Here is a 19113-nt window from a genome sequence, read left to right as displayed (position 1 = left end):
TTAACACAGGGGCACTGTTGGGATTCATTGTCACCCATTGTGGACTGAGAATGTGCCTTCTAATAGACCCCATATTGTAGCTACGCACTGCAGAAGAAAATAAGTGGCAGAGGTTAGCAAGCTGTCTTTCAGGGAAGCTTGACTGCCTTTATGAATCTGTTCTCACTGAGGAACAGTTCATAACCTTCCGAACATCTCAGAGTTGCATGGAAAAAAGTTTGAAAACCATTTGGTATGTCATGTTTCATAGAGTTTGACAGTTGGCATGCCTTGTTATTTAATAGTATTTAATAATTCACACATTATTTAATTGTATATGATAGTTCTGTCAGTTCTATCTATTTGACAGTTCTGTCTACTTTGAAGTGTGCACTGACCACAAGATTTGGCTCAGAATCCAATTTGGTGCTTTGGAAAACAGCCTGATTCAGCTCGGACCACTTCAGAGGCTGCCCTGTTTAGGAAAACCAGAGCTTTGTTCCTCTCCAGTTGGCCTCTATTATAAGTTGCTGGTAGGCACCACCTTTAGTAGGAAGGAGTAGCATGACCTTCACTACACCAGACAGCCAGGGAGAAAGAAATTGGGCAGCTTGACTCAGGGCTTATCCACACGGGAGCATTATTTGGTACTAACATCATTATTTTTACCTCTGTTTTCTATTTGCACCATCTGCAGTGAGTGCCCATTCACACAAGCGGTCCTTCCTCTATGAAGGATCTATGTGTCAGTTTCCAATGACCACATCCTCTAATTTTACATTTTCACTTCCTCTGGTTGCTAGGGAACCGATCATGCTCAGTTTATAGAAAGGGGTGTATGAAAAAGTAACAATTGACATACCCACCTAAAAACATAGAAGCAAAGCGTCTGCAACCACTAGTGGAGCAGAGTGAAGACATAGTTTTTGCTGCTTTCGTAGTATCAGGAGATTGGGTTAGTACATATTTACGGGGGGGGGGGATGTCATGTGACATGCAACGTCATGTGATGCATTTTAATGCAAATTAAGAGGAGATGTGAGTAGCAGCAAACACACAGTAAACCACAGTGTAGATAAGCCCTCAGATTGTGGGGACTCAGTGGAACTCCATGCACTTGCTTGGAGCGTTGGTGTCAGCAGCAGCCACTGAAAAGATAGCAGCGGATACAGGCAGGTTCTCAGTGCTACCTCTCATGCATCGTTGGAAGCCCTGTGTGCTGCTGCCACAGACACACAGTCACAAAATGCCATGGAATCACATGATCAACCGCAAGTTCTCATTTATATCCCTTCCAAAAACACTGTGATTGGAAGCAAAACAGGAGATCCCTGGTAAAGATTCCCTGGCTGGGAGCTAAAGCTGTCAGTTACAAAACTACACCCATCTCTACCTTCTCACATCTCCCACCCCTTTGTTTTCCCTGGTTTGATTTGGAAGGAGCCCAGGTTTGCTTGGACATCTCCTGAATCTCTCTGAATCACCATGATTCAGATCAAGATTTGGGATTTGTCTGAATCTGATACACACCCCTCCTCCTCCTCCTCCTCCTCCTCCTCCTCCTCTCTCTCTCTCTGTCTCTCTCTCTCTCTCTTCTTATAGCATTTGACAGGTAACGTACAATCATAATTAGGGTTTGTCAGTAATTGACAATTTGTGGGATTTCACACTTGAAACCTTCCAAATGTTTTTTTAATGAAGCATTATATGAATCTTGCTAAATAAATAAACATTTGGTGATGAAACAGGAAAATTCACTGAATTTCAAATATTTGTAGAAAAGATTAATTATAGAGCTGAAAATTTGCCAGTGAGGTGGAATTTCCTTGATACTAAAGTTTTGTGGCCTGATTTGCAGATGAGGCCTGAGACTATTTGGAAATCACATAAACATCTGCGATGATCATGCAGCCACAGATTATCAACAACTGTACAAACACAATGCAGTTAATGCTATTAGAATGGCATTTGCAAATAGTATTATTAGATAAGCTTGTCATCAACCTGAATGTGGTCAGGCACTTGCTATGCAAGTGAGACAGAAGGGAGCTTTTCAGTCTTCTCCATATCATGTCCAAGTAAAAAGGGGAAAGCAGCAGACAGCTACGCTGTGACACTGCAGAAGGCAGGTTAATTTCAGTATAACCTGCTTAATACTGTCTCTTTGGCTTTAAAACATGCAGTGCTGAGTTTGGATAGCAAATATGAAAAATATTAAATATTAGAGTTGAGGACTTCTGGAAAGACGGTGAGGTACACTTATAATGAAGGCAGAACTAGCAAAGACTTATTTCCTGGAAGACACTAATAGGACTGATGGCACTTGAGCATGATTTCGATGATTTCCCTCACACATGATCAAGGGCTAGGTATCTTGTGTGCTTACTGAGAACACCTTGGCAAAAAAGGTTAAGGTTCCTGGTCACCTGGATGAATAGAACTCCACCAGAAATTCTAGATAAAGAATGTTATTAGGATTGTGGAGTTCAAATGCAGCTGATATACTGCAGGGAAATTTTGGTCCACACAGAGAATAAAAACAATAATTGTGATCTCTTATTTGCCTTCGAGAGGATGGCTGTAAGCAGAAGAGGCTTTTAATTCCCATTTTGAGATATGAATGGATTTGTTCATGAAGCTGATTTAAAGTGCTTCCTTGTGTGGAAATTCAGCGCAAGATACAGAAGCCCAGGACTACCCCTCAGTTCATGACAATCAGCCCCGTGGGCTAGGAGAAGTACAATGCACTCCTTAAGTGTTCTACATTGCAAGGCTAGTGACTTAAGGGAACAGAGCTCTACTCTTGGAGCAGTGATATCTCTCTGCTTGTGCTTTGGCTTTGAGTTGCACTTTCCTGGCTGGTCTGTAGCCACTCTACCTACAGGAACTGGTCAAAACCAGCACAAATTGTACAGTCCCAATGACTGGCTTCCCATGGTGAATTCAAGGATGTCATGCTGCTGGAAAGGTTACCTGCCTTTATCTTAGGATGCTTCCTGCTGCGTTACCCAACTGAAGTTGTCCTCAGGCGATGTGGGGTCAATTCTGTTATCTGGCTCAGAAAAACTCAGAAATGAACAGCAGCAGTGGTGACAATCTTGCTACGAAACTGGAGGACAGATGCAACCGCTGAGATAATTCTACTCAAAGGACAGCAAGTCTGGACTGTGACCTTCATTTTCCAGAGTGGATGTCTTTGCTTTTGAAGAGCCCAAGCTCTTGCCAGCACTCACATTGAGTCGGAATGACACACTTTCTGGGTAAAGGGAGGGGGATATTCTATAAGCATTGCTCAGCTTCAGCTCCAGGTTCTCCTTATGAATGAGATCAGGCACATCAAAGGCCTTGGTGGGACTGATTCCAACCTCCTGTGTCAGTGAACCAATCTCACTCTGTGCTGCCTCTGTCCTGGTAGGTGGGCATGCGTGTTCCTGCCTTCCCTCTGCAAAAGAAGCCTGCATGCTACTCAAGAGTGGTTGGGAAGCGATCAGCATATCTTGAGTAGTCTTAAGTGCTCTTGGGGTACGTTTTTTGGCAACCTCTGGAGGTGGACTTAGCCGGGGAATAGCATCAACTGGAGCCTGCCTACAAGCACACACACAAAAAAAGGTTAAGGAGAGAACTATATGAGAATTGTGCATTTCTAAATCCTTTGGAAAGCATGACCTGAAACCAATTCTGGTTTGCAGCTTTTGTTGCCACCAGCTTCTTCCTAAGAAACAGTATAGCAAATACTAATGGCTGTTCTTGGCAATTAAGAAACGGCTTCCATTTCAACCAAAGCTAGAACATGCAGCATTCAGAAAGCAGCAAAGTGCAGCAACCGTTTCATCTATCAGGACAGCACAGCTTGAGTAATGTCATGGCCATCTTTCCATTCTCCAAAGGAATACACCTTCCAAGAATGTGTGACCCTGGTGCTTTTTTATTCCAGTGCTAATTCAGCAAGTCTTGCTCCATCTTCAGCCTACCTATTTGGTGTGCTACTTTTTAGTGCACAAGTAAGTTTAAGTGTAGCGATGGACAAAACTGCCTAGTACCACATTACCCCCTCCTTTTAACTGGATGTCCTGGAGCTGAAACATCTGAAAGTTGTAGGCTGGGGGTGACTAACCTTTGGACCTTCAGATGTTGTTGGATTCCAACTCCCAACTCCCATGAACCCAAGCCAGCATGGACAATAGGGATGAGAGGAGTGGTAGTCCAGCAGAATTTGGAGGGCCATGGGTTAAAGTCCCATTTCTACACCCTCTGACCTAGGAAAGCTGCAAACAATGGCTGCCACTAAGGCCTATGGAGTCACTTACCCTTCCTCTTGATTTTGGCTTCCCAGCAGTGGCTCTTGTCCACATGAGAGTGCTGTCTTTGCACTTTCATTGACTTCTGTTACTCCAAAGCTGCTGTGGCTGGTGGGCTCTTTCCTGCGTAGAAAATCATTGACCTTTGCACCTACAGTCTTGCTGAGGTGCTTGAGGTGCTGGCTGCCACCTACCCATTCTGGCTGGCCTCGTGGGAACGACTTGGAGTGCAGGGAGACAGATGTGGCAACTGGCAGCTTTGATGCAGGGGTAGTATTTGAATTCTCAAATATACTTTGGTCAACTAGAAAAGAAAGAAAACAACACCTATATGAGTGGGGTGGTGCCAGGCAGAGGCATCTTACCTCATCTAGCCTGATTGAACATCATTCATATGTTTTATTTCATTTATTCATTCATTTATAAATTACTTCCCATAAAACATCCTGAAGCAATTTAACAATAAAAAACATCAATAATAAAAGCATAGTTAAAAACTATTTCAAGTCCAATACACATAGGAACTGGGATAAAAATCTTCATTTATTGGAAGTGAACATCTTCACTTGTTGGAAAAAGAAGTTCTTCAACAGGTGCCAAAAAGATTATAGAGATGGCACTTGTCTGCAAAAGAACAGGAGGGAGTTCCAAAAGGTAGGTGCTGCTATACTAAAGCCCAGGTCCTACACTGTACAGAACAAACCTCTCGGTGAGATGGTATCTGCATAGCCCTCTCTTGCAAAGTGCAGTGATTGATTGTACATATTAAGGGATGAGACAATCTTTTAGGTGCCCTGGTCCCAAGCTATGTATGGCTATGTACATCAGTACCAACACCTTGAACTTAGCCCAGTAGCTAATTGGCAGCCAGTGCAATTCTTGTAGTAGGACATTACATTATGGTAATATTCTGCTTCAGTGAGCGGCCGAGACAGTGCATTTTGCAGCAGCTGCAGCTTCGGGACCAAACTCAGTGACAGCCTCAGGTGGTGCACATTCTAGTAATCCAGTCTGGAAGTTTCCAGTGCATGGGTGACATGCTGAGGTTATCCTGGTCTAGAAATGACAATAGCCATATTATCAGCCAAAGAAGGTAGAAGTCACTCCTAGCTGAGGTCACCTGGGCCTCTGGTGACAGAGATGGCTCCAGGAGAACCCTCAGACCATGAGCAACATTTGTAAAACAACAACAACTTTTGAGGCCAGCTCTACTTTGGAAACAGGTTAATTGGCTGTATCTAGTTCTACTCAGAGTTGACCCAATTAAATTAATGGACATGACTAAGTTAGATCCATTAATTTCAGTGGGCCTATTTTGAGTTAAACTTAGGTTGGCACATCCCAATGTAATTCAGTATTCCAAAATTATGAAGCAATTCACATGGGGACAATTTCAGAAGCATTTCTAATGGAAATCAGGCCCCCTGCTTAGAAACCAGTATTAAGCAAGCATATAAAATATTAAAATAAACACATAAACACATATAGAAGCTATCCTATTTGCCCACTGAGGTATCTGAGAGAACTTTTGAAATTGGTACACCATAGTTGGTGCACCAGATGGCCTCATCATGTGCTTTTTTCATTTAAGCAGTGTAATTAAAAGTACTTTAAATTAAGTCTGTCTTTTTCATTAAGCATTTGGCAGGGACCTGGTAGAATGATGCATTGTGTTCTTGACTGAAATTATTTTAGTTTTATTACTGATATTTCTTGTATTGCATTTTGAGTTGTTATAATATTTATTGTTTTTGTTAGTAGTCTTGGGGGGTCTTTTAAAGACAGAAAAGTGGGTAACATGAATATCTGAAATGGGTTACTTGATTGGCCTCCTGCTGGAATACTGACAGAGCATTTTTTAACCATTTTGTATCTTTAATCAGGCAGAGAAACGACAAAAAGCCATTTTCTTACTGCCATGGAACCTGGACTCTTCTTTCTTGTTCTAGAGATTACATGCTATGTTATGAATGCATAAAATAATTTTATTTATATGACTGTATGCATTCCACTATTGTTCCATATATTCTCATGCTATACAGAATGTTGTACCAGTTTGCTTCTCTGGAGGCACTATTCAACAGTGAGTTCACCCCTCTTCATTCTAAACATAGCGCAAGAGGTATGATTGGCAACAGATTGAGCAGAAGGCTTGGGAGGAATGATAAATAGTTCAGTCTGACATGTTACATCTGTGATGAGCTCTACCTACGTAGATATCAGTGAACAGTCAAAGATGTGGGATTGGCTATAGAACTGGGATGCAGGAGGTCTGGAGAACAGAAGTATAGCTGGGAGCAATCAGCATATAGGTGGCATGGAAAGCCATGAGATTTGATAAACTTACCCAAAGAGTGTAGAGAGAGAGAACAGCTGGGAATAATATCAGAAATCTGAGGAATCCCGACAGGGTGGGGAAAAGCTAAGAAGGTGCCCACAGTGGTAATGTTAGATAAATAGTCTGACAGTAGAAGAACTGGCTAAGGACAGAGTAATGGAAACTTTAGAGGAAGTTAAGGGATGATCAACAATTAAAGGCAGCAAAGAAGGAGGGCAAACCTTCAGATTCACCACAGAGAAGATTGCCAATAATTTTAGCAGGCACACTTTCAGTGGCATGCCAAGGGAAGAAGCCTGATTGTAAGAGATCGAGAAAGTAAGCTGAAAATACGGGAGGGAAAAGCACACTCCAGGAGCGTGGAGGCAAAAAGAAGAAGGGATATTGGCTAGTAGTTAGAGGTTACACTGATGATATGGTGCGTGGGGACTATACTGGGGGAGAGCAATTAGGAGCTGGAACAGGCTCAAAGAGACACATGGAAGGGTTAGAGATGAAAATAGATGGGGCTGAGATGGAAGAAAAGTGTGAGGTGGAAAGACAGAATGGAAAGGAAGGTGGAGATAACATTGTTTTTTACCACTGTACACAGATGCAAGCTAGTGTCATGAGCCCAGTGGAGAAATCTTGGCAGGACCGGTCTGAGGAGATAGTTTGGGTTCTAGGGGAGTCATGGGTGAGGATGTCAGGGAGGGGCTAAGTGATCTGCCTACTGACAGCCCCTTCCCCAAGATGTCGTCCAATGGTGATGAAGGGGTTGAACCATCAGTCCATCCCATCATGCTTTTTCTAGCAGCCGATCTGCCACTGGGCCAGCTTCCTGCTGCTGACCCACTCTCAGCCAAAGAGGGAATGCTGGAGGTGGAGCCAAGAGAGGACCTGGCTATCATCCTTGCCTCAAACATCACAGACATGCTGTCGGATGCGCAGGTGCTAACAGACTGAGCCTATTAACTAACCTACCGGTAGGAGTGCTCACACACTTTCCCAGTCCTGAGGTGAAAGAAAATACCTGGGCAAGTAGTCGTGCCCACCCTGTTCTTTATTAAGGGGATCCAGGGGGCATGTCAAGTATTGTGAAAATGTCTTTGCTAGTGAAGCCAAGGCGAGAAGTGCCTTGTATTGATCATAATGCTGTGTGCACTGTAACCTGATCTATGATCCAATTTTGTACTAACCTGTGGATTAAAGCCATTGGCAATAACTGAGCAGAGAGTCCCAAATTCTGAAGGGGAGCCAGGATATGTAGATGTAACAGGGCAGCTGAAGAGCAGGGCTTAGTAGAGCACAAAAGACAGAGGAGAGGCTCCAGAGATTGTTAGAATGAGTGAGGATCAAGATGGTTTAATTTGGTAACTCAGATGGGAGAGAATTTAAGATAAAAGCCCTTTTTTGGGTGTTCTTCCCTCACATAATTACACTCATGTGAGGGGAAGAACAGCGCAGCATTTTCTGCCCCCTCTGCTGTCCACACGTTGGTGGTGGGGTTTGAAGCAGGGAGCTTACTGTGCGTGTGGAAGATCCCAGTTCAGTTTAGAACCCTGTATAATCAGGGTTGCAAATCAGGTGGTGGACCTATGCATTTTTAGCAGGCTGCCCCCTTCAGATCTCTTGCCAATGCACAGATGGGGTCAGCGAGTTCGGACCCACCCTACCTGTCATGTGATTGTAATTGTGTGAAGGTAGGACACTTGAAAAGGACTTAAATCAGCCACATTGGTTTCCTCCAGAGGCACTCAGTAGTTCACTAGCATGAACAGAGGTAGCAAGTGGTGGGAGTACTTGGATGAGGAAGTGCAGGGAATGCTTATCAAATATGCAGATGATACAAAATTGGGAGGAATAGCTAATACCCTGGAGACCCAGTGTGGTGTAGTGGTTAAGGTGTTGGACTACGACCTGGGAGACCAGAGTTTGAATCCCCACATAGCCATGAAGCTCACTGGGTGACCTTGGGCCACTCACTGCCTCTCAGCCTCATGAAAACCCTATTCACAGGGTCGCCATAAGTCGGATTCGACTTGAAGGCAGTACATTTACATTTAGCTAATACCCTGGAGGGCAGAAACAAAATTCAAAGTGACTTTGATAGACTGGAGCATTGGGCTGAAAACAACATAATGAAATTTAACAGGGATAAGTGCAAAGTTCTACACCTAGGAAAAAGAAACCTCATGCACAGTTATAAGATGGGGGTTATTTGGTTCAGCAATACTACATGGGAGAAGGATCCTGGAATTGTTGTAGATCACAAACTGAATATGAGCCAACAGTATGATGTGGCTGCAAAAAAGGCAAAGGCTATTTTAAGCTGCATAGTTAAGAAGCATAGTTTCCAAATCACATGAAGTACTAGTTCCTCTCTGGCACTGATTAGGCTTCATCTTGAGTGCTGCATCCAGTTCTGGTCACCATACTTTAAGAAGGATGCAGACAAACTGGGACAGGTTCAGAGGAGGGTAACCAGGATGATCAGGGGACTAGAAACAAAGCCCTATGAGGAAAGTCTGAAAGAACTGGGCATGTTTAGCCTGGAGAAGAGAAGATTGAGAGGAGATATGATACCACTCTTCAAGTATTTGAAAGGTTGTCACACTGAGGAGGGTCAGGATCTCTTCTCGATCATCCCAGAGTGCAGGATATGGAATAATAGGTTCAAGTTACAGGAAGCCCGATTTCAACTGAACATCAGGAAAAACTTCCTAACTGTTAGAGCCATACGACAATGGAATTGCCTAGGTAGTGGGCTGTCCGACACTGGAGGCATGCAAGAGGCAGCCACCTGTATGTTTTAAGTTGGATTCCTGAATTGAGTAGGTGGTTGGACTCGATGGTCTTATAGACCCCTTGTAACTCTACTATTCTATAAGTAAGCTAAGACTGAGAATTGTGGGCTTTACAGTTGTGTAGGACAATAGGGCAAAAACCTCAAGAACAAGGACAGGGAAAATTTGAAAGCTACAGTGTCTAGTGAGTGACAAAGTAGGTAAGGGGTGGATAAGGTTACGGCAGTCCTTCTAAGAAAGCCACTGAACGTCTTGAATGATTACAATACTGCTGACTTCAGCTAAATCGTCAATTTCAAAATGGGGATGTTAATTTGTTATTTTCTCTAAAGTTTTCAAACTGATTACTGAAAGTTTTCAATCAGACTGTTTTTCTGCAATTTTGTTTTCAAAATCATGTATAATTCAATCATGTACAATTACGTCGTTAACAACACACAAAAAAGGAAATACAAAACCCAACCTCAAAAGGTAGATAGACTGAGGCACAAAATTGGATATAAGTATATCTGTGAATTGCTAGTGAAATATTTATAAAATTCAACTTCAATCTTCCCCAAAATATAAACATACATGAAACATATAAATGAAATTTCTAAAATGCAGTCATTATGAAGACAACAGTGTAAGGTTCTGTTTAAACATCAAGCTCAAGTGACCAACAATAATAAAACTATTACTGAAAACCAGACATGTTTCAACCCACAAGAGGTCTTCCTCAGTGATCAATACATATACAAACCATAATGTTGTCACCAGAAGTAAATTATTTGACTGGTCTCTATAGATATCACAAGCTGACCTGTGATAAATACAACATATAATAGTTCATAATAAACGTACATTTCTTTTACACACACACACACACACACACACACACACACACACACACACACACACAAATAAATAAGTATACATTTCTGTCAAAACTAAAAACTTTAGTCCAGTGCAACATTATTTATGGGAAACTCACCTATCTTAACAATAGAATTATTGTGCACATATGATAAGGTGGAGGTGGATTAAGAGACGGTGGCATTTTTAGTGCTCAATTCACAGGTATAGATGATGCCAAATTCAAACAGATTTTAATAAAGCGATTAAAATCCCAATAATACCTCTGAACATTTACCATACATATTTCTGGGGCCTTCTTCAGGTTTCTAGTTATCAAATGTCAGTCGTCCAACCTTAACTTGGCTTCAGATCTTCTCTATAATTCAGAGTAACTCTTGGGCCATCAGGACCTTTATAAATCAGATTGTTGCTCACTTTATTAATCAGGCGATCAATCGGGGTTGATGCACACCATGCCACATTCTGACCTATGCATCAAGCTGATTGCTAGATTAACACTAGAGCTTGATGTTTAGAATCACCTTACACTGTTGTGTTCTTATTGACTGCATTTTAGAAATTCATTTATATGTTTTATGTATGTTTGTATTTTGGGGAATAATATAATTTTGTTGTTATATATTAAATTACTAATAACAAAAAACGAAAGCCACTGCATGAATGAACTACTTCATGGAAGGAGCAAAAGGCAGAGCAGAAAAAATGTGATGTAATGGACAAAATGATGGTTGGAAGGGGAGAATTCCACAGTGAAAAGGACAGACAGAAAGTGGTTTTTTGAGAACGCAAGGTCAAGAGAGTGGCTGTGGCAGGAAGTAGGAGACAATTCCAAAGCACAGGGCAAAGGAGGAGGCTAGGCAGATGGACTAGCGAGATTGTGAATAGAGCTAGGTAGTGGAGGAGGGAAAGGAATCAAGGAGAAACATGAAAACTGAAAAAGGCCCCAGAAGGCCGGGGGGGGGGGGGGAAATAATATTGCACAGAGATGCAAAGGAAAGATTGAGAGACAACTTGAGCTGTTGTTGTTGTTGTTGCCATTATAAGACACAATTGGTAGCAGTGAAGAAAAGGAACATCCTCCTGTTCCCCCAAAATCCCAAACTAGTTTGACTTTTAAAAACTTTTGGCACAGAGTTAGAAGCAGTCTTTTATATGCCTTTAGCCACAGTTCTGAGGATTCATCTTGCAGATATTCTACAGGTGTTTCCTGCAACTGGAGGGTGAAATCTAGAGGCAAGATTGGGCTTCCATATACTTTTCTGATGAAGGCTGGAAACCAGGCTTCACTTCCCCACATAGGCTTATAATCTTCAGGAAAATCTAAATTAGGCAAGGGTAACAGTGGCAAAGATAGTCATAGGGGAGACATCATTCCATCTAATGCTGTGGAAGCATCATTGGCTCTGCTAACTACCGAGGACTGCTCTAGTCTGCTTTTCTGTTATAAATTTTACCTCCAACTTTTAAAAAATCTATTTATACAAGTATTGGTATACCACCCTCTCACAAAACATTAGGATGGTGTACAGCATTTAAAAACAATACAAAACAATCCTTAAAATTACTAGCTACTCAAAAGACATTTTAAACAACTGCATAGACCCGTTGGCATAAAAAAGTCTTCAAGAGACACCTGAAAGTCTAACGTGAGGATGCCTGCTGAATCTCTGCTGGAAGAGTGTTCCATAGCATGGGGCCAGTGACACTACATGCCCAATTTCTGGCTGAGGCCAGCTGGGCCTCTGTAATATGGGGTACAACTAACCGTGCTCCTTAGGATGATTTCAGTGACCGGCTGGGCTTAGGTGGTCCTTAAGATATCCTGGATCCAACTGCAGGGGCTTTGTATATCAACACAAGAGCCTTGAATATGACCTAGTAGGATATGGGCAGCCAGTACAGACGTTTTAGTAGCGGTGTCACATGCTTGCATCAGCTGGAGATTCTGGACCAGGTGCAAAGGCAGCCCCACATAAAGTATGTTGCAGTAATTCAGTCTCAAGGTTACCAGTGAATGGGCAGTAGAGGCCAAGTGGTCCTGATCCAGGTACAGCTGTATGCTCCCGCATGCCAGACAAAGCTAGTAAAAGGTACTCCTAGCTACTGAGGTAATTTGGGCCTCTAATGACAAAGATGTATCCAGGAGTACTCCCCAGCTCAATACCTCCTTCTTTAGAGAGGGAGTGCAACCCCATCCAGAACAGGCAACTGGGCTATCTTCTGGACACAAGAGCCTCCATCTTTCTAGGATTCAAACACAGTTTGAATCCTGTCCAGTCCATCACTTCATTAAGACACTACTAGTCCAGAGCTATGAAGAAGTAGAGCTGTGTGTCATCAGCATACTAATGGCGCCATGCTCCAAAATTCCTAATGACCTCTCCCAGTGGCTTCATAAAAGATGTTAAAAAGCACTGGAGATATAATAGTGCCCTGCAGACCCCGTAGCACAGATGCTAGGGAGTCAAAGAGCACTCTCCTAGTGCTACTGTCTGGACTTGACCATGCAGATACACTGCAGTACAGGGCTTCCAGTATCCATCCCACACAGTCAATCCCACACGGTCAAAGGTACTGAGAGATTGAGTGATAGTAACTGGGTCACACCCTCCCTGTCCCTCTCCCAATACTGGTCATCCATTGGCACAGCTAAGACTGATTCAGTTTCAAACCTAAACCCTAAACCCGGATTGAAGTAGATCTAGATAATCAGTGTCACCCAGGAACATTTGCAGTTGCTCCGCCGCCACCCTCTTCACCACCTTTCCTAAAAATGGGGTTTTGGCAACTGCCCAGTAGTTGTTACACACCACTAGGTCCAAGGTGGGCTTTTTAAGGGGTGGCTGCACCACTGCCTCTTTAATGAAGTAAAAGGCAAAGCAAGGCCTATTAGCTTGCATCTGCATTCTTTTGTGGCTTCCTTTTCTTACTGAGACCTTCTTGTGCTGTCTCAGTTCATTACATGCTGCTCTCTGCTAGGGAACATTTCCTTTAATCAATATCCCCCTCTCATTCCTTCAGTTCTTTCTGCCTTACCCTGGTATCCATCTACTGTTTCACTGTGCCACCATTCTGCTGCTCTGTGTGAATAGTTTCTTCATAATAATTTCCGTTAACCTAGATTTCATCGTCTGATTTTGCGCTATCATCTAGTTCCCCTTATGCTGATTTTCCATCCTCATGTCCGAAGTGTGAAAGCTTCCATCAGTCCCAACCAGCATGGCCACTGAGCAGGGAAGATGGGAGTCGTAGTTCCATTTCTGGAGGGCACTGCAATGTGCACCCCTGGTTTAATCTATTCACCTTGGTGCTATTACCCAGTATCCTTTCCTCTTTGCCTCTTCTGTCCTCTTTTGCTGTTTTCTCCGTTAAATATTTCATACTATTTACTTCATTTCAAGTTGTTGTAATCTACTCTCCCCTAGATCACTATTATTGTTGTTGTTATTCACTCAAAGGTCCAAGGTCACAACAGTTTTAAAATACATGATTAAAAAACAGTGAAAAACAATCCAAAAACACATAACAAAAAATAAGGAAAGTCCTAAAAATATACATCTCAAGTGTCAAAGGCCAGGTTAAAGAGGTGCATCTTCAGCATTCACTGAAAACTGTACAGTGAAATTGTCAGACGCACTGCTGTGGGGAGTTCCACAACTTAGGCGCTGCCATAGAGAATGCCCTCTCCAAGCCACCAAAAAAGCCCCCTCTGCTTGATTTCTACACTTGAGAGGGTGCGTAGGGAAGGAGGTAGTCTTTCAGATATTTGGGGCCTAAGTCATTCAGGGCTTTAAACACTAATGTGAGCACCTTGAATTGGACCGGGAAATGTACTGGCAACCAATGCAGCTGTTTTGAAACAGGTGTTATATAAGTTCTAAAGGGAACTCCACTGCAGCCAGAAATCTGGCTGCTGGTGTTTCTGAGTCATCTTTAAGGGCAGCTCCATGCAGAGTACATGGCAATAATCCAATCTAGAAGATACCAGCGCATGGAGTTCTGTTGCCAAGTCATCTCTGTCCAGAGGGGGCTGAAGCTGGTGAACCAGCCAGAGATAGAAAAAGGCACTTCTTTTTCATTTCAGATTCATTTCAACCTCTTTATCTTTAATGTGTCTTTACTGTCTAGTTCCACGCTTTTATTCACTCTTCGAGTATTCTGACTTACATCTACTTGGCAAGCCAAAGATTTTCATCTCCATTTCTTGTCTCCATTCCTTTCTGCTTGGTTGTACAATATTGTTGTGTAATACGCTTACTCTTCCCATCTATGATTAAGCGACCTCAATCACTTCATTAAAAAAAATTGCATAGCATCTCTTCTGCTGAGCTTTTCTGGCAAATCCTCCTCTTAGCCTCCTTTGCTTTTGTTTCCGGTCTTTTATGTGAACCTGTGGGCAGAGCGTCTTATTTTTGATTCCACTGATTATTGCCTATCTTGTTAGAGATAATAAATTAGGTCAATGGGTCTGTCATGAAGGACACAGAACCACTTTCATTCGATATGTACCATGAAATGGTGCAGTCTTCCTACATGTCTCTCACCTGAGGCAGGATTCAGGATCAGATTCATAGAGAAATGCTTTCCCACAACTTGCCATCATCAACTCTCAGGCTCTATCAAGTCAGGCCAAGCTGTCAGCAGTCATTGTTTATGTCAGCAGATGATGTCATAATGCCAGCTACCTGGGTGGTCATTTGCAGTGAGATATTTTGCATAACAAAGGAGCCCATTTTGTTAAGGAGTGTCTTGAGAGGAAATGGAAAATTTTTCTCTCTTGACAATCTCTGGGCCACATCTCCCCAGCTTTGCCCTGAAGAGTGTACCTGACTTAACATGCCCTATACACGCAAGCAAATTGCCAGGTGAGCTGTGGGTGGTGATGGTAGTGGTGAAAGATACCCACTGAGCCTTGAAGAGTTTGAACATATGAAACCATTTTCTAAATGACATGTGAAGTAGGAGTAGGAGGAATCTAGCATGTGGTAGTGTTGGCAATCAGAAGAGTTTCTGGGCTGTCTAGGGGAAAACTTGTTACTAACTTGGAGCAGATGCAATGTTATATTTTACCATTTGCACCATAGTAGCATCCTTCTGCAAGTTCTGCAAGATTCTGGGTAGTACCAGGCCACTAGCAAGATAGTGATGTAAAAACTCACACCCTGCTCTGTAAGCTATATCTTATTGTCATGTTTATAGCCTAGATCTGTGCCGGAATAGAAGGGTCCCATACCAACCTTTCCCACAAAGAACCGAGGCTTGCTAGGAAAGGTCAACATAGACCAGTGGCCAGAATGAGAGAACTGAAGAACCCCTGTTGGATCTTGATATCTCAGCCTTCCTACTGGTCTGTTTCCTTACAACCTAGTAAGAGAAATGTGAAATGCACTTCTGTTTCCCTCTTATGGCTACTGGTAGAAATTACTATAGGGAGTGAAAGACCTTCCTACCACCAACTCTACCACAGCAACCCTGAGAAACTGACTGGCATATGCCCAGTCAAAAGGTGAATGGGTAAATTAGTATTCAGGTGCAGAATTATGGAGCTACTCTGTGATGCCTTGGTTCTTTCTCCATCTGATTCTTCAACTGTCTGAGTGGCTTCCTAAAATTTGTATTGCCCTTTAGATTGTTTGGTATTGTCCAATGCCACCCTTGCTTTATCCTTGGTGTGCCTGGAACACAAGAATTTTAAAGACATCAGTCCAGTTTGCCTTACACTAGTGCAGCACACACAGTCAGGCACAGCTTGTTTGGTATGACATCTGGTGAGACACTTGTTTTCTGTGGATGGCATTTACAGTCCCAGCATCTCCACATGTCTCTCAGTGTATGTGCCTCTCTCCCAGGAAAGATACTATCTGGTCCATAGCCAGGTGCTTCCTTCATTGGGACCAAGCAGGCCTTGGAGCAGCCCCTTCAAACACATTGTGTTTCTAGCTGCCACCTCAGCCACCAATACTTCATCTCATACGAGGAAGGATGGAAGCAAGGAATGGACTGTCACCTTTGTTGGTTGGTTATTTAGGGGTCTTCTTATTTGTCTCTCATACAGGACTCAGCTATACTTCACAACAAATTGTTCATCTTAATGCTGGGAAACAGTTGCGTCATCCTAGCGTTGAGAAAGGGAAGATGAATGGGTTGTATCCAATAAGTTTTACCCGAGCAGACCCACTGAAATTAATAGACCTAAGTTAGCCAAGTTCATTGATTTCAATGAGTCTACTCTAAGTAGAACTAGCACTGTGTACAACCCAATGTGTCCTGCATAGCAGTTTCAATTTAGTGTCTGCATTCCAACAGCGCTTTAAAAGTGGGGGTGGGGGCAGGAGAGAGCAAGGAAGGTCCTGCCAGTAGGAGTGCTGTGAGAATAAGAGCAGCAGACTAGCACTCTGGGAGGGAGGGTGACACATCTGCTAAAACAAACAGAGAACAAGGAGTACATAATGCCCCACAGCAGCAGCAGAACATAGGCCTCAGATAAGGCTCTTAAAGAAAAGACCTAGTTTTGGCTAATGGTGTCCAGGACAACATGATTTGGCTGTCTCCACAGGGATATTCACTGCTCTTCTCAGCCCATCAACCAGCAAGGTGTATAAGCAAGATCTGAGAAAGGCACAAGGTTCACCCCACCTTTTCTTTTGTCAGATTGCCTTCTTACGGAACTGCAGAGCAGCGAGACCTCACGAAGGAATTGTACCATCTATCGGCCCTGGTACTCCCCCTACAGCTACTTTGTGTCCATGGACAAAGACAATCAAGTGGACTCCTGCAGTTTTCCACGCACACTCAGAGGCAACAGCAGAGAAGTCCCAGCAGATGCTGGGCAAGCTAGAGAGAATGCTGACAGTGGTTCTTCTTCCTCTGGCTCCCTGGAGAAAAGGTATCCCCAAGACAGTAGTAGCAGCAGCAGGAAGGCCAGGGTTGCTACTGAGGCCAGGAACCGCATTACTTCCCAGGACATCCTCTTGGCTTCCAAATGGCAACCTCTGCAGCAGAATGGATACAAATGCATGGCCTGTTGCCGAATATTCCCTACTTTGCACTCACTCAAGACCCACATCAAATGTGGTTCCAAGGAGGGCTTCAGCTGCAAGGTCTATTACCAGAAGCTCAAAGCGCTGTGGGAGAAGGAACACAAGTGCCGGCCTAGTAACCGCCCAGCAGGCAGTGGCAGCAACATGCTCAAGTAGCTCTGCCTGTGCATGGGAGGCACACTACCACCAGACATCTGCTCCCTCACTGACAGCAAAAGAATAAAGCAAATTATTGATGCCACTTGGTACATTCCTCCAAAAGGGCTTGCTACTTGAAACAAGCTCGCTGTTCCATGACAGTTCCTCTCCCTTCCTCGCCTAAAGTTTGTTCCCAAACGGGACAATCCTTTTTCACAATCTTCCTTCCTCTGCTTGTCCCTCACTGACTTAGGTTATTTCTACAACTGCTGCTACTCAAGCCTTGGCACTAGCCAAAGCTTAGATGTAACTTGCTCTCGCTGCCCTCCTCGCTGCCTCCACTCCTCAGTTAGGTTCTGTTTGCTAAAGCTTCTGTGTTTCACAGACACAATCACTAAGACAAGTAAAATACAGCAATAGGACAAGACTGGGCAGAGCCATGCCTGGAGCCTAGACATGGTACCTTGAGACTGCCCGATTGCCATGGAAGAGGAATTATTCCCGCTGAAGACACACCAAGGCAGCAGATTCAACATACAGACCACAGAGCCATTAAAAGCATGGCTCCAAATTAGGCTGGGGGAGGCCTACCTGCAGCTCATTCCCACTTTATGCTGGTTCGGGGGTCTTTGGCCCTTGCAAGGCCCCTCATCTGCCCACATTGTGGGACTAGGGCAGGCAGGAGAGGGTGCAAGGGGAGAGGTACCTAGCAATCCTGTCAGTTATGTGGTATATGTGTGCTTCATTCAACACCCTCCTCCCTGCCATGCCTGTACATTCAGTTCTTCAAGAACAGGCATTGTAGCACATGCCACAGCAAATTGAACAGGAAACAAGAGACAGAGGTCTGAATGAGGATCAAGGTCTGCCCTTGGCAGTGTTTAGGCTAGCAATCAGTTTGATTCCCTGAACCCCACCCCCCACCTTTTGAAACACAGGGCTTCTACTAGGAGGAAAGGTGGGCTATAAATACAATAAATAAATTTTAGAAATGAAATGCCAAGCAAGAGAAGTGGAAGATAAAGAATAAACTGGGTTGGTTGCAGTTCTTGCTGTTTGGATCTGGAAATATAGGAAAATGTAGCAACCATAACCTATATGCTACATAGTTGCAGAACAGGGACCATCTTTCATTTACAAAATGTTTAGTAATAAGAGTACAGGCAGGACCCGCTTATACGGCAGGTTCCGTTCCAGACTGCCACCGAAAAGCGGAACCCATTGAAGATAATGGTGTGCGTCGTGTGAAAATGACACGAAAATGGCGTGCGACGAGCAAAACCGCCGTAAAAGCGGAACAAGTGCCTTAAAGTGGGGACTTTCCCTAATTGAAAGCCGCCGCATTAGCGGAACGCCAAAAGGCGAAGCGCCGTAAAGCTGGGCCCGCCTGTAACAGGCATTCACAAACAGCCTGATCCAAATCTACACTACTACTACCTACAGAGCTCCTCAGACTTTGCAGTGACTCATCAAATGTGTACTTGGTTCAAAATCAAGGATACCTCCACATTTTATGTGAGAAACATGTTTGCTGAATGTTTGTTGGTTTTTCCTGCAGGGAAATGCCTGTCCCCTTGCTGCTGAACAACTTTGCCAGCTGCAGTGGAGGAGGGCTCCTGTTCTACACTTAGGGAAAAAGAGCTTCTGCCAACATAGCACCACAGCCTTTCCTCACA

General features: G+C 43.5%; 2 protein-coding genes across 2 annotated transcripts; one reads left to right on the top strand and one right to left on the bottom strand.

The window, feature by feature from the left end:
• Window positions 1-3119: 3119 nt before the first annotated feature.
• C1H1orf226 (chromosome 1 C1orf226 homolog) lies at window positions 3120-7529 on the bottom strand. Its single transcript, XM_061610283.1, has 3 exons — window positions 7451-7529; window positions 4287-4581; window positions 3120-3564 (listed from the first exon to the last, which is right to left on the bottom strand). The coding sequence occupies exons 1-3, from the start codon at window positions 7527-7529 to the stop codon at window positions 3120-3122; spliced, it is 819 nt and encodes a 272-aa protein (XP_061466267.1).
• Window positions 7530-15018: 7489 nt separating this feature from the next.
• SPATA46 (spermatogenesis associated 46) lies at window positions 15019-17455 on the top strand. Its single transcript, XM_061610267.1, has 2 exons — window positions 15019-15124; window positions 16911-17455. The coding sequence occupies exons 1-2, from the start codon at window positions 15019-15021 to the stop codon at window positions 17453-17455; spliced, it is 651 nt and encodes a 216-aa protein (XP_061466251.1).
• Window positions 17456-19113: the final 1658 nt, after the last annotated feature.

This window comes from Rhineura floridana, chromosome 1 (genome assembly GCF_030035675.1).
Source record: "Rhineura floridana isolate rRhiFlo1 chromosome 1, rRhiFlo1.hap2, whole genome shotgun sequence".
Lineage (NCBI taxonomy): Eukaryota > Metazoa > Chordata > Lepidosauria > Squamata > Rhineuridae > Rhineura > Rhineura floridana.
This window is presented reverse-complemented; position numbering and strand designations above follow the sequence as displayed.

Excerpts from the sequence above, each read along its gene's own strand:
- C1H1orf226 (XM_061610283.1), bottom strand. The coding sequence starts at position 7,529 with ATGTCTGTGATGTTTGAGGCAAGGATGATAGCCAGGTCCTCTCTTGGC. Across the intron at positions 4,582-7,450 it reads CATTCCCTCTTTGGCTGAGA|TTGACCAAAGTATATTTGAG; the intron begins GTGGGTCAGCAG and ends TTTCTTTTCTAG. Across the intron at positions 3,565-4,286 it reads AGCCAAAATCAAGAGGAAGG|GCAGGCTCCAGTTGATGCTA; the intron begins GTAAGTGACTCC and ends GTGTGCTTGTAG.
- SPATA46 (XM_061610267.1), top strand. The coding sequence starts at position 15,019 with ATGGAAAATTTTTCTCTCTTGACAATCTCTGGGCCACATCTCCCCAGC. Across the intron at positions 15,125-16,910 it reads ACACGCAAGCAAATTGCCAG|ATTGCCTTCTTACGGAACTG; the intron begins GTGAGCTGTGGG and ends TTCTTTTGTCAG.